The following is a 12,909-nucleotide window of genomic DNA, read 5'->3' on the forward strand; positions in this document are numbered from 1 at the left end:
CATTTGTGTCAAGGTCTTCCTAATTATTTAGTAGCTGATCGATGTATTGAAGGCTATTCTTAATTAAATTTTGAAGAACATGAAGACAGAGCTACTGTTTCAGATTGCAACAGGGAGCAGCCAGTTTGAGAGTCTGTATAGACAAGAGGTAGAAGGACTTGAGAACATGGGAATAACCAAGGGAGGGCAGGGAGGGGCAGCTGCCCCCCCCAGTCAATAGAAATCAATAAAAATACATAGCAAACTGAGATTCTGCCCCTATCAAAAGGCCTGCCCCCCCAAACAAAACTCCTGGCTACGCTTATGCTTGAGAAGCTTGCTTACACCTGGCCTGAACCACAGGGGTGGAAATATCGCTCCCCTTAGCCCACCTAAATGTCACCCCTGAAGCTAGGCTCTCACTTTCTCCTGTTAATACTTTAATTAGGTTAATGGCATTCACCTAGAAAAGCCTCCAGGTCCTGTCTTTCATCTAAATCTGAACTCTCTGGTATCATGATAATTGCATGCTGCTTTTCTACAAAGTTATGATCAAATTTTAGTGTCCAACGTCTGAAGCTACTTGTCAGATGCCATTAGTTAATTCTGGGTAATCTGCCCCCAGCCAAATAGCTTCCTGCTAATTACCATGTATTTAGAAGACAGGGTATGTTATTGCTTAAAGTATGTATGTGTGCTGCAATGCCAATTATGAGAAAATGGCCAAGCGTCAAGTGAAGTCATGAGGCTTCCATCCTTTATGAAAGGCTTTTAAAATATAATAATAAAGCACTATCAATGCTGCAAGCTTTCCTAGGCTTGAGCATCAAGGATCTCAGCTCTTGATTCTTAAATCCATTATATCCCAGCGCTATGTAGCTACCCATCAGTGTAGCTCTAATATGTAAATAGCATTCCAGCAATGATTGTCCCCACCCACCCATACTTTTGATCAGTATATTTTGGCTGTTCCTCAGGCTATTCATTTAAACCAAGGCTCTTCTCCATTTTGATCCTAAGTACTGCAAGGCACTCAAAAGACGCCTGCTTCTTGGGAGAAAAGCAATGACAAACCTAGACAGCATCTTAAAAAGCAGAGACATCACTTTGCCGACAAAGGTCCGTATAGTTAAAGCTATGGTTTTCCCAGTAGTGATGTATGGAAGTGAGAGCTGGACCATAAAGAAGGCTGATCGCCGAAGAATTGATGCTTTTGAATTATGGTGCTGGAGGAGACTCTTGAGAGTCCCATGGACTGCTAGAAGATCAAACCTATCCATTCTTAAGGAAATCAGCCCTGAGTGCTCCCTGGAAGGACAGATCGTGAAGCTGAGGCTCCAATACTTTGGCCACCTCATGAGAAGAGAAGAATCCTTGGAAAAGACCCTGATGTTGGGAAAGATTGAGGGCACTAGGAGAAGGGGACGACAGAGGACAAGATGGTTGGACAGTGTTCTCGAAGCTACGAACATGAGTTTGACCAAACTGCGGGAGGCAGTGCAGGACAGGAGTGCCTGGCGTGCTATGGTCCATGGGGTCACGAAGAGTCGGACACGACTAAACGACTGAACAACAACAACTGCAAGGCACAGATCCCTTCGTATCTTCTTCTGCAGCTGGAAAACTGAAGTGAAGCTCAGTGCTACAAATTCCACACATTTTTTCCAAGTGTGTGCATTTAAATTTAAATGTGAATTAGCATCCCACTTAAAAACTTCAAAAACAAGATACGCAAAGGGGATTTCAAGCTTTCTTGTTACTAATTTGTGCTTTTGCATATTCATAGGATGTGACTTTGTAAGTCACTGTTTGGATATGTAAGTAAACAAGGTTTTCAGCTGCAGTGAAGCTGCTATGGCATCAGCTACTACACTAATGGAAAACATATTGCTGATTGCACAGTAACAACCTGCCATGTCGAAAACTTCTAGTGGTGGCTCACTTTTGGTCCTCCAGACATTGGTGGACTACAGGTCCTGTAGTCCCTAACCTTTAGACATGCTAACTGGGGTTGATGGGAGTTGGTGTCCAACAATATCTGGTTGGCCACAGGACTCTCCTCATGCATCCTCCACATCTCCTTTTTGTCCTGCCCCCTTGCAGGCTTTAGACTAGACTCGAGCAGAGATTTCCAAACTTTTCATGTTGTGACACAGTTTTTAGACATGGATCATTTTGTGACACAGCAATTCAGCTTTACTAGCAAACCAGCAGCTAAACCAGGCATCCCCAAACTGCGGCCCTCCAGATGTTTTGGCCTACAACTCCCATGATCCCTAGCTAACAGGACCAGTGGTCGGGGAAGATGGGAATTGTAGTCCAAAACATCTGGAGGGCCGAAGTTTGGGGATGCCTGAGCTAAACTAACTGGTAATAAGAGCATTCATGTGACACACATACATACTACGGCTGACACACTAACATATCGTGACACACAATTTGGAAAGCTCTGGTCTAAAGCCTAGACTAGCTGATTCAAGTGCCCAGGTGCCAACTTACAGGGACTGGGATATCCTCAGCCAGGTTTTATTTCTAAGTGTTTTATAAACAAAAAAGATAAAGATAAACCAAGAAGGGCAAGGGACAAGGAGAGGAGAGGGAGGGAAAATTTCATTGCATAGCCTGAAGTCCTTGTGCTAACATCACTACTTGCTGTATAGCAGGCATCTCCAACATCTACTGGTCGATTGCGGGCCGATCCCCCCCCCCTAAAAAACCTCGACAACTTTGGTCTTACCCTCCTAAAGAAAGCTTGACAACTCTTGTCCATGACAATGGGACTGCTTATATGCTTTTGGTGGATATCACATGTAATTCAAAATTCAAAAATATAAACCGTTGTATATCATTTATAAACAAATTAATCATACACTGAAGACCATACAGCAAAGATACAGTATTGACAATTATAACAGTTAAACAGCCTATTTTACAGGAGGTTGCATAACATACTTGTTTTCTATGAGTCCAGCCCACCCTCGCCTTCTTATCTGGGAACGCATCAGGTTTGGCCAATTCTGTAGAAAGATAAATTTGATGTGAGTTTTTCTATAGTTACCTAATTCCACATCCTCAAGAACCAAGCAGCTATTATTGGATTTATTTCAGTCTACTGAGCACACTTACTAACATAACAAAATGTAAACACAAAAATAATTTAAAATGCTTATTTGAGAAAAAAGGGTTGTGAGATATGAGCCTTTCTGTGACCTGGTCCAAAAGTCTTTTCTCCAGGCAATGTTTTCGGTATTTTTGTTTATTTCTTTATAATATACTTTATATGTCTCCCTATAACTAAAGTTTTCTGGGCAGTTTGTCATACATTGTCATATGTGTGTCATGTGTGTGGAGGAAAACCTTAAACACGTTGCAGAGTTCCCAAAAATAGACCAGAGGCAATAGTACTTCATCCAGCAGAGCTTTACCTGTGCTGTAGGCAAATGTAGCATAAAGGTTATCAAATTCAATACAATCAGGATTGGCTCAGTCCATACAAAATCCAGTTGCAGCATTTATAAACTTAACTCATAATAAGACTAAACCAGGGATCCCCAAACTTACCTGGCTTCGGGTCGGCTCCTCCAGTGCCGATTGCACGGAGGGCGGGGGAACGCGCTCCCATACGTGTGCACACTCGCTTTTTCTGGCGCGGGGTGGCGCTGGAAATGGCTGCTGTGCACATGCAGACGTCGTTTCCGGTGCACCTCTGGGTTGGTGCGGCACCAAAAATAGCTTGTGTGCGTGCACACAAGCTATTTCTGGCGCCGCACCGACCCGGAGATGGGCAACCGCAGTGCACCGGTAAGAGCTGGCGGCGGGGTTGTCGGGGGCCGCACAATTGACTCGCGCGGGCTGCATCCGGCCCTGGGCCTTAGTTTGGGGACCCCTGGACTAAACCTTAGCAGTGAAGCATCCTATGTACAGAAACATCACACCAGAAGGAAGAGAGATAGAAAGAGAAAAGTAAGACCCAGGGTCCTTTTGGCCTATATTTATAGTCAGCATGACTCTGCAGAATAGAGATAAGAGAACTAGTTCAAAGCAGCTTCCCAGAAGGTATAACCCAGGGATGTCCAACAGGTTGATTGCGACCTACTGGTCGATCCCTGCGAGGTTTTGGTTTATTGTGGTCAATGCTGGCCCCTTCCGGGCTTGCCCCCTCGCCCTGCCCTGCCCTACATTGTTGGAGAATGGAAGACGGAGTTTACAAACCGAGGCTGTTTCTCCCCCAGCAATCCTTTGGTGAGTTGCTGTTTCTCTTTGACCGCAAAATAATGTAAAAATGTTGTGCCCCCCTCCCCCAAAAGCTAAGCAACCTATGCCTCCTGAATCACCTAAAAACAACTTTGACCTCAACCTCTTTAAAAAAAATGGGGGTAGATCACTGCCAGTTCTTAATTCTGTGAATAGATCGCAGTCTCTTGGAAGTTGGCTACTCCTGATAACCCAAACAATCATTAACCCTTCTGCCTCTGCTTCTCTCACACAGAGAAGCTTCTAGTAGCTTCTTAATCAGAATAGAATAGAAAAGAATAGGAAAAATCTTTACACATGAGATCAATACTTTATGCACTAAGAAATGCAAACTGACACAGTTTTCATGAATTAAAGCAAACAAAAGTATAACAAAACACAAAAAAATGCCATCAGTACAATATTATCCTAAAATTGTAAATCACTTTTAAATAATAATTAAACATAAATATTTCAAATTTCTGTCTCCTGATAAACAGGATTGTCCCAGCTAGCATTTTAACTGAATTGAGGTTCTGTGCATAATGCATAGGTATCGGCCAGTGCCTACGACATTACTGGTAATAAGCAACTGCCCAGTAAATGTCAGCAGCATTTGGAAGCTTTTAAAATTGTTATTTTTGGTTTGCAGCAGCAAGTTTATCAACAATCAGTTATCAGTTCAACAGCATGCATGCACACACAAACCCACCATAAGGACCCAATACACACCATTGCATTTTATAAATGCTCTTTTGGTGTGTGTGTTTCAGCTCTAACCATGCCTGATGTCAGTATCCACCATACTAGGGCATCTGCTGGGGCCCATGCGCATTAGGGACGATGCCTTGCCCCACTCACATTTAGCCTCTTGTGCTCATGGACAGAGTAATCTACTGACGGTGACAGCCCATTGCAGTGCAGGCACTGAGAAAGCCTACTTGTAAATGTGAGATTGACAGCTGCCCCACCCCACCCCACACCATGACCAGGCTTCTACCCTGTAATATTGCTGCAGTGGGATACCCCTACCATGGGTAAGCCTGTTCATGGGCAAACATGAGGGAGGTTGGCAGCTACAGGGGCATATCTGGGGGGGAAAGAGTTAGTTTGGCTCTGGGTGGGCTACGTAGGGCAGCTTCTCTGGGGCCTTCCAAAAGCCAGAGCCAAGCCTGACTCAACATATATTTATAGACTTTTTTGGAAAAAAATATTAGGATCAAATGCCATCTGAGTCAAGGATTTGTTGTGTAATCTTGGACAAACCAGTTAATCTATGCTTTATATTGGGAATTATAATAAACTATGTCACAGGGTTCATTTGAAAGTTAATGATTGCACACTCAAAGAAACATAATGGCAACAACTGAGGAAAGGAACAAAATTCTCAAGTAAATAATATGATAAGACTAAGTAGAGATCTTTAGTAGGAGGGCCACCTGGATTGACACACCTGGATCAGAAAAGAAGCAGGCCCAGTGTCATGACACTTGTGTGTGATTGCACCTTCACATTTCTGTGAGTCATATACCCTGTGCTCCTGAAGGCACATTATTTATCCCATGTTTTATCCTTACAGTGAAGATGTCTGCAAACGAGGGTTTACTGTCATCATTGATATGAGGGGGTCTAAATGGGACCTGATCAAGCCCCTATTGAAGACTCTTCAGGAGGCCTTCCCTGCAGAAATTCATGTTGCCCTGATAATCAAGCCTGATAACTTCTGGCAGAAGCAGAAGACAAATTTTGGAAGTTCCAAATTTATCTTTGAGGTAAGATTGAGAGCCTTCTGTAATGTCTGAAGAGTTTCAGTTTAAGTAAAGAATCACATATACTGTATCTAGACCATTCAGTCCATATTGATTCATTGAAAAATTAACAGTGTTCAGTGTCAACTTTAAAAAAGATACTGCCCTCAAGTTAAGAGGGGAGGGGTCTTTATGCTACAATAGTTGCTGCTCCTGCAAAATAATCTGCTCCTTAGTTGACTTTTTTGACAATTGAACAACCCCAACAATAGTAAGGTTTACTTTTGTATTTTCCCTTGTGGGTGCAGTCAGTCACAAGTTGTGGGTTGACACTTGATTGACTAATGATTCAGGAGCTTGCTGTCAATGAGAGAGATGACCCAACAAACCTCCTTGTCATTAATCCAGGAGTACTTTTGCAAATTATTTTTCTTTTCTCCTAAAAAGATTGAATGAGCAGGCTGTGATTTTGATTGGTTGCATCTACGAGAGAGAAATATGACAGCTGATAGGCTGTTACCTTGCTTTGCACATCCCTTCTCCCTTCCTGATGAAGTTTGATAATGTATTCCTATTCATCTCTAGTTCTCCCAAGAGAACCTGTCTGAATAATAAATGCATCTTCAGAATGCTTTAAACAAAAAGGCCTCCTGTCACATCTTTGTGCTGAAAAGGCCGATTGTGACAGGAAAGAATATTTTTGAAGTAGATTTTAAAACCAATTGGAGAATCTTTGACCTGCATTGACATATTTTATGCTAAATGTAATCATCAGCTTAAAACTTTAAAGGGTTACTGTTCAAGATTAGGTAAAGGTAAAGGGACCCCTGACCATTAAGTCCAGTTGTGACTGACTCTGGGGTTGCAGCGCTCATCTCATGTTATTGGCCGAGGGAGCCAGCGTACAGCTTCCAGGTCATGTGGCCAGCATAACAAAGCCGCTTCTGGCGAACTAGAGTGGCACACAGAAACACCATTTACCTTCCTGCTGTAGCGGTACCTATTTATCTACTTGCACTTTGATGTGCTTTCAAACAGCTAGGTTGGCAGGAGCTGGGACCGAGCAACGGGAGCTCACCCAGTCACGGGGATTCGAACCGCCGACCTTCTGATCGGCAAGCCCTAGGCTCTGTGGTTTAACTCACAGCGCCACCCGCATCCTACTGTTCAAGATTAGAGACCATAAAAGCTTGAGGTGCGTTTTTGAAAGGTCTACTGTCTTAATATGCATCTGTCTGTCTCCGTAATTGAAAATACAATACAATGGAGTATTGACCTGGTTCCTATGTCGTGGAGAACACCATGGCTAATTATTTACCATAGACACACTTTTCTGAGCTATTTGCCTCCTTCTAAATCAGTGGAGAAAATAAGCCACCATACTGACTCAGGGTTCCATCCAATCTAGGCGTCATAGTTTATTGCACTCTCAAGAAACCATGCTCATTAAACCAAGAACAAAACTTGGCTACAGATGGTGATCTGTTGGAAGTGAAAGAAGCCATGATCCCTGGTCTGAGCATGATGTGTTTCTCCTTCATCCTAGCAGAAAGGAGACAAACAGCCCATAAATGTATACCTTAGTGGTTTACCATGATGTTTGAACAAGGTCACTATCTTATGTACATGTTGAAGTGTCACACACCCCAGTGATCTCATAATATCTTCCCCTTTCTTCATCTTAGATACTAAGGTAGAAAATGAATATGTCATGACTCTGGTGTGAGGGTGTCTGTTTCCTCACTTAGTCAACAGGTTGAAAGTGGACCTGAGAGAATGTGGGAAGGGAACTACAGTGGTACCTCGGTTTACAAAAACAATTGGTTCCAGAAGTGTATACTTAACCTGAAGCGTACTTAACCTGAAGCGAACTTTCCCATTGGAAGTAATGGAAAGTGGATTAATCCGTTCCAGACAGGTCTGTGGAGTACTTAAACTGAAAATACTCAAACCGAGGCGTACTTAAACCGATGTATGACTGTATGCTACTCAATCATGCACTGTAGTTCACTTCCCACTTCCTCTCATTTCCTTGTTCAAAATGCCAGCTATCTGTCTGGATGGTGGTTGCCCAGTAGGGTGGGTCATAAAAAACTTTTTTTGGAAAATGTTTCCTCCCTTGATCTTATATCAGGCATATGGTATAAACATAGTCAAATTTCAAATTTGGGACAAATCGGTTAATATTTAGACCCTGCTCCTACAGATTGAAATTTTGCCTCAGTGATGAAAACATAGCAATTTGACTCATTTATTCTCAGTATGTTAAATTGTGAACTAATAAACATAAATTTTAGATTTTATGTAGAGCAATAATAGTTGCATACTATTATTTTCTGCAATATTTATTTATTTAAGATAAAACATGTTGATAATTTACATGAAAAACCAATGGTTTTGAACAAATTATATGGAACAATTAAGCAAACGGTGTACTAAACAAGTAAACATAAACAATAAACAATAAAACAATAAAACACCACTCATATTTGACTATGTTTATACCATACGCCTGATATAAGATCAAGGGAGGAAACATTTTCCAAAAAAAGTTTTTGATGACCCACCCTATTGCCCAGGTCCTTGTTGTGGGCTTCCTGAAGATCACTCTGAGAATAGAATGCTGGACTAGATGAGCCTTTTGTTTGATACAGTCATGCTCATCTTATGTTTTTTTCAGGGGGTGTGTGTTGTTTTTATCATGGTCTCTCCCCAAAACTTCCCCTTAGTGCTACATGGCTTGGATTTTAAAGTGCATTTCTGTTCTTTGCTTGTACTTTAAAATCAAAGAGGCACAGTTTTGCTGAGACACTGATAGCAGCCCAGGCATCCAGCATAAGCTCAATCCAGAGCTGGTGAGTGAGTGGTGAGTCAAAGTGTTTTTTGCCCACACCTAAAGTTAGGGGTTGTAGGGCCCCTAGACCTCTGCCCAAAGCCCAGCCCTAAGAGCACCATTGACTGCTGCCACAAAAATACTATAAAATTAGTATTGCACTGCACAGAAGCAATGTTTAAAGTTTATAGATATCACATCTTATTCTTAAGAGTTATCAACTAGTTTGTCAATCAAGTTTGAACTTATGTTTGTCAATCGAGTTTGAACTTTTGTTGTCCAGGTAAAAGTCACCATATTTACAAGCTGGAATTGGTGTGGGTGCAGGGGAGACCCCTCCTAGGGCAAGATAGCCTACCTCCTTTTAAAGATTTTAACCTTTTAAAAAGCATCAAATTATAATATACATCTGTTTAAGCATCCTACAATATGACCTTATACAGATACAGTATATTGTATGATTTCCAATTGCTCTAATACATCATCTCCTTATTTGGCAATGGATGTCAGTAAAGGTCAGTGGTGCAAACCTGGAAATTCTAGCAAAGTGAAATATCTGTGATCAGAGTTGGGAGATAGAATTGTTATTTTCTAAAGTAGTGATGTAAGTGAATCACTAAGTCTAACTCTTGGAAATGCCCCCAACTGCACAGTTTGCTTTGATATATTCCATGTTCTCATTGCATTGGAATCAGAGGCCTACAGTAAGGCTCCTGAAGTGGTACATTCTGCTCTGCCCTTCATAAGTAGCCTCCCTGCAGTGCTTTCACTTTCTGTAGCAAGAGCTAGGTGATTTAAAAAAACAAAAAAACCACCTGTGTTCTTCTTTGCAAATTGCCAGTCAATGCCTACTAATAATTTAAAAAGAAACACATGTACATAAAACAACAGGAGAAAAAGGCAGGTAAAACTGCAACCAAATTACAATGCACAATAATCCAATACTAATATGAAATTTCACTGAAAAACTGGAAAAATAACCAGGACCTGCTGCTGAAAGCTTAGTAGCATCAGTGCCAGAGCGATGGTGCTCAGACTGAGTTCTTGCCAGATGTGCCTCAGGTTGTCAGTTCTGGAACTTTTGTTGGCTGAAGACTTAACAAGTGCATGTCACAATTCTGTATGCTTTGGTGGATATTAGGGAGAAATAAACTGGACAAATGGGAATTTCAAAAGACAATATTTTTTAAATTGTGAGGCTTTTTTTTAAAAAAAACAAGAGCTAAAGTACAGTATAGCAGGAATGGTGAGGTATAGTTATTTTAAATCTAGAACTTTGGATAGGGATAACTGTTTACACACTGTCCAGGAATCATTGCAAAAGAACCTGGAAAATTATCAAACAGTGTTATAGGATACATGGCCAGGCCCTTACCTTCATTTCCAAAACTAATAATGTAAATGACCATCTATTCCAGGATTTCCTGTTTTTTTATTCCAAGTTAATTTTTACTGCCACAAATTCATTTGTGTCCTCACCCAACAAAGACCACATAAATTACAGTGGTACTGTTTATTGAGTGATAGTCAGTTTCTCCCAGGGCATCATGCTAGACCTAAAGCATGGCAAACTTAGGTGCAAACACTTCCTTAGCCATAAACTTACTGGGTGGCCATCTGCAACAAATTATTATCTCATGGCCTAACTTATCTGTTAAATGGGAATAAATAAGTACATACCAGGATTGTTGATAGAACGAAGAAGATAAAGTTTGGAAAGCACATTGTAAGTTTTATATAAAGTAATAGTTTAACTTTTTTTCATTATGACTCATAGGTATTTCTCTTTATCCATGGCAAGTTCTTCTGTAAATACCTCAGTGGCATTTAATTTTTACATTAATTTGGCTTAATCATATTTAAAAAGGGTTGAAAAATAGCAGCCATATGGAAGCCTGTGTGATCTGCCTGTGGGAAAAGCCAGTTGGAATAATCTGAAAGAAAATAAGGAGCAGTGAGATGTGTATTTTGGCAGGGTAGAGCACCTGCTTCCAGTCACACGCCTGAAACCTGTATAATGGCTGTATAATTCAAATAGCAGAATCCGGTGTGATATCACATATCCACTTAGGAGAACGTTCAAGCCAGAATAGCTAAAGGCAATGGGGAAGAGTTCCATTTACAGTGATACAAAATACACTCTTTAGTTTGAAGGGATATGTCGTGGAAACATTATTCCCCACCCTCCAAAAAAAGAACTTTATAATGATCACTTTAGATTAAAAAGCACCAGTGATTCAAGAAAGGTTTGGTGCTGAAAGTAGAATCAAACGAAAGCACAAGTTTTTAAAGTTTGTGCAGTGAATATGAAGTAAATGTAGTTCCTGGTGCTCTTTAAAAGCTCCCCCCCCCCCCCAGTGAAATGTATAAGTTTAAAAAAGCACATTATCTCAGCATCCTTCTCATAAAAACCCAATGTGTGGTGCCATTGGCTGGAACATTGATGTTGGATATGAGAAATCTGGCTTCAGATTCCAGCTCAGTGGGCTTCCTTCAGCAAATCACATATTGTGTCCTGAATGCATGCTTCCACAATGTCTGCAGTTCAACTAAAATCCCAGCAAGCTCATCTTTGAATAAACCAGTATCATGCTGTGCAGAGTTTGATGCATTAGCTGCATGTTGCCACCCACAAGTGAAATCTTCATGGACTTTGCACATGAGTACTTAATGCTTTATACTCAGCAACAACACTGAACAGTAGATCACCTCAACCAGACATACCTCAAGATCTCTATCAGTAAAATGGAAAGTAAGAGGCACTTGCTGTATAGAACTGTCGCCAGAAGCATTGCAAAATGTTTGTGCAAGAAGTCTGTGGGGAATTAATGGAATTACAGTCATGTTATTACAGTTATTATTCTCTAAATGCTGCCATGACTTCTCTGAGTTGTGGGTGGTGGTGGGGAATTCTTACCAGCCCAGGCTGTCAGTGTCCTTTCCCTCCTACGGCCTGCCTTCCCATGACAAATAGCTAGAAAATTATAATGTTTAGATCCCAGTATTGCAATATTTCTCATTCTTTCTCTGAAAACACATTTCAATATTTTTATGCCCTTAGACAAGCATGGTCTCTGTTGAAGGCCTAGCAAAACTGGTGGATCCCTCTCAACTAACAGAGGAATTTGAAGGATCCTTGGATTACAATCATGATGAATGGATAGAGTTGAGAGTTTCATTGGAAGAGTTTTTCAACAGTGCCATCCATTTGTTATCCAGGCTAGAGGACCTTCAGGAAATGTTGGCTAGGAAAGAATTTCCAGTGGATGTGGAGGGCTCAAGAAGACTGATAGATGAACACACGCAGCTCAAGAAGAAAGTAATTAAAGCTCCAGTAGAAGAATTGGATCGTGAGGGTCAGAGGTTATTACAATGCATACGGTGCAGTGATGGTTTTTCTGGTAGGAACTGCATTCCTGGCAGTGCAGATTTCCAAAGTCTTGTGCCAAAGATCACCAGCCTTTTGGACAAGCTGCATTCAACTCGGCAACACTTGCATCAGATGTGGCATGTCCGGAAACTGAAACTGGACCAGTGTTTTCAACTTCGACTTTTTGAGCAAGATGCAGAAAAGGTAAGGGATAATTTTCTTCTTCTTGACTATTACTGTGAAATCACATGGCAACATTGTAGCCAAATATATATGCTTCTGCAATTAGCAACATGAGGAATTAATCGGGGATATAAACCTCAAGTTGCTAGCAAATGTATTTTATGTGACTTGTAAAGCAAAATCACTAAACTAATTGTTGGAAGTAGCAAGCAGCATGAGAGCCAAGAATAACTCACCTTTGGCTGTTCTGAAGAAAGCTGATCTGCTTTGGATATATACAAGTAGATGTAAGGCACCCCAAGTTAAGCTTTGCTGCTTTCCACCAGGCTTTCTACCAGAACTGGTTGATGTGTTGAGAAGGGACAACCAACTCAGGAGTTTTAGTCAGGAGTTTATTTGTGAGAAGATAGAGAAAGAGATTTAGGAAAGGAAGCAATAAGTGAGCTGCTGAGGGAAATGGTGTATATGCTAGCTGTAGTAGGCTAGCTGTGGCAGAAGCTTATTCACAGAAGTATAGCCCCAGCAATGAAGTGATGGATAGTATAATTATCTAAAAACGTATT

The 12,909-nt window shown here is 41.1% G+C and overlaps 1 protein-coding gene across 5 annotated transcripts in view; it reads left to right on the plus strand.

Moving 5' to 3' along the window:
• The window catches only part of KALRN (kalirin RhoGEF kinase), a 516,150-nt gene that overhangs the window by 232,767 nt on the left and 270,474 nt on the right, over positions 1–12,909 (plus strand). For all 5 annotated transcript variants that reach the window (XM_035129213.2, XM_035129243.2, XM_035129224.2 and 2 more), the window contains exons 4-5: positions 5,792–5,984; positions 11,855–12,367. In XM_035129213.2, coding sequence (XP_034985104.1) covers positions 5,792–5,984; positions 11,855–12,367 — 706 coding nt within the window. The remainder of the gene's footprint in view (positions 1–5,791; positions 5,985–11,854; positions 12,368–12,909) is intronic.

Source organism: Zootoca vivipara, chromosome 1, assembly GCF_963506605.1.
Source record: "Zootoca vivipara chromosome 1, rZooViv1.1, whole genome shotgun sequence".
Taxonomy (NCBI): domain Eukaryota; kingdom Metazoa; phylum Chordata; class Lepidosauria; order Squamata; family Lacertidae; genus Zootoca; species Zootoca vivipara.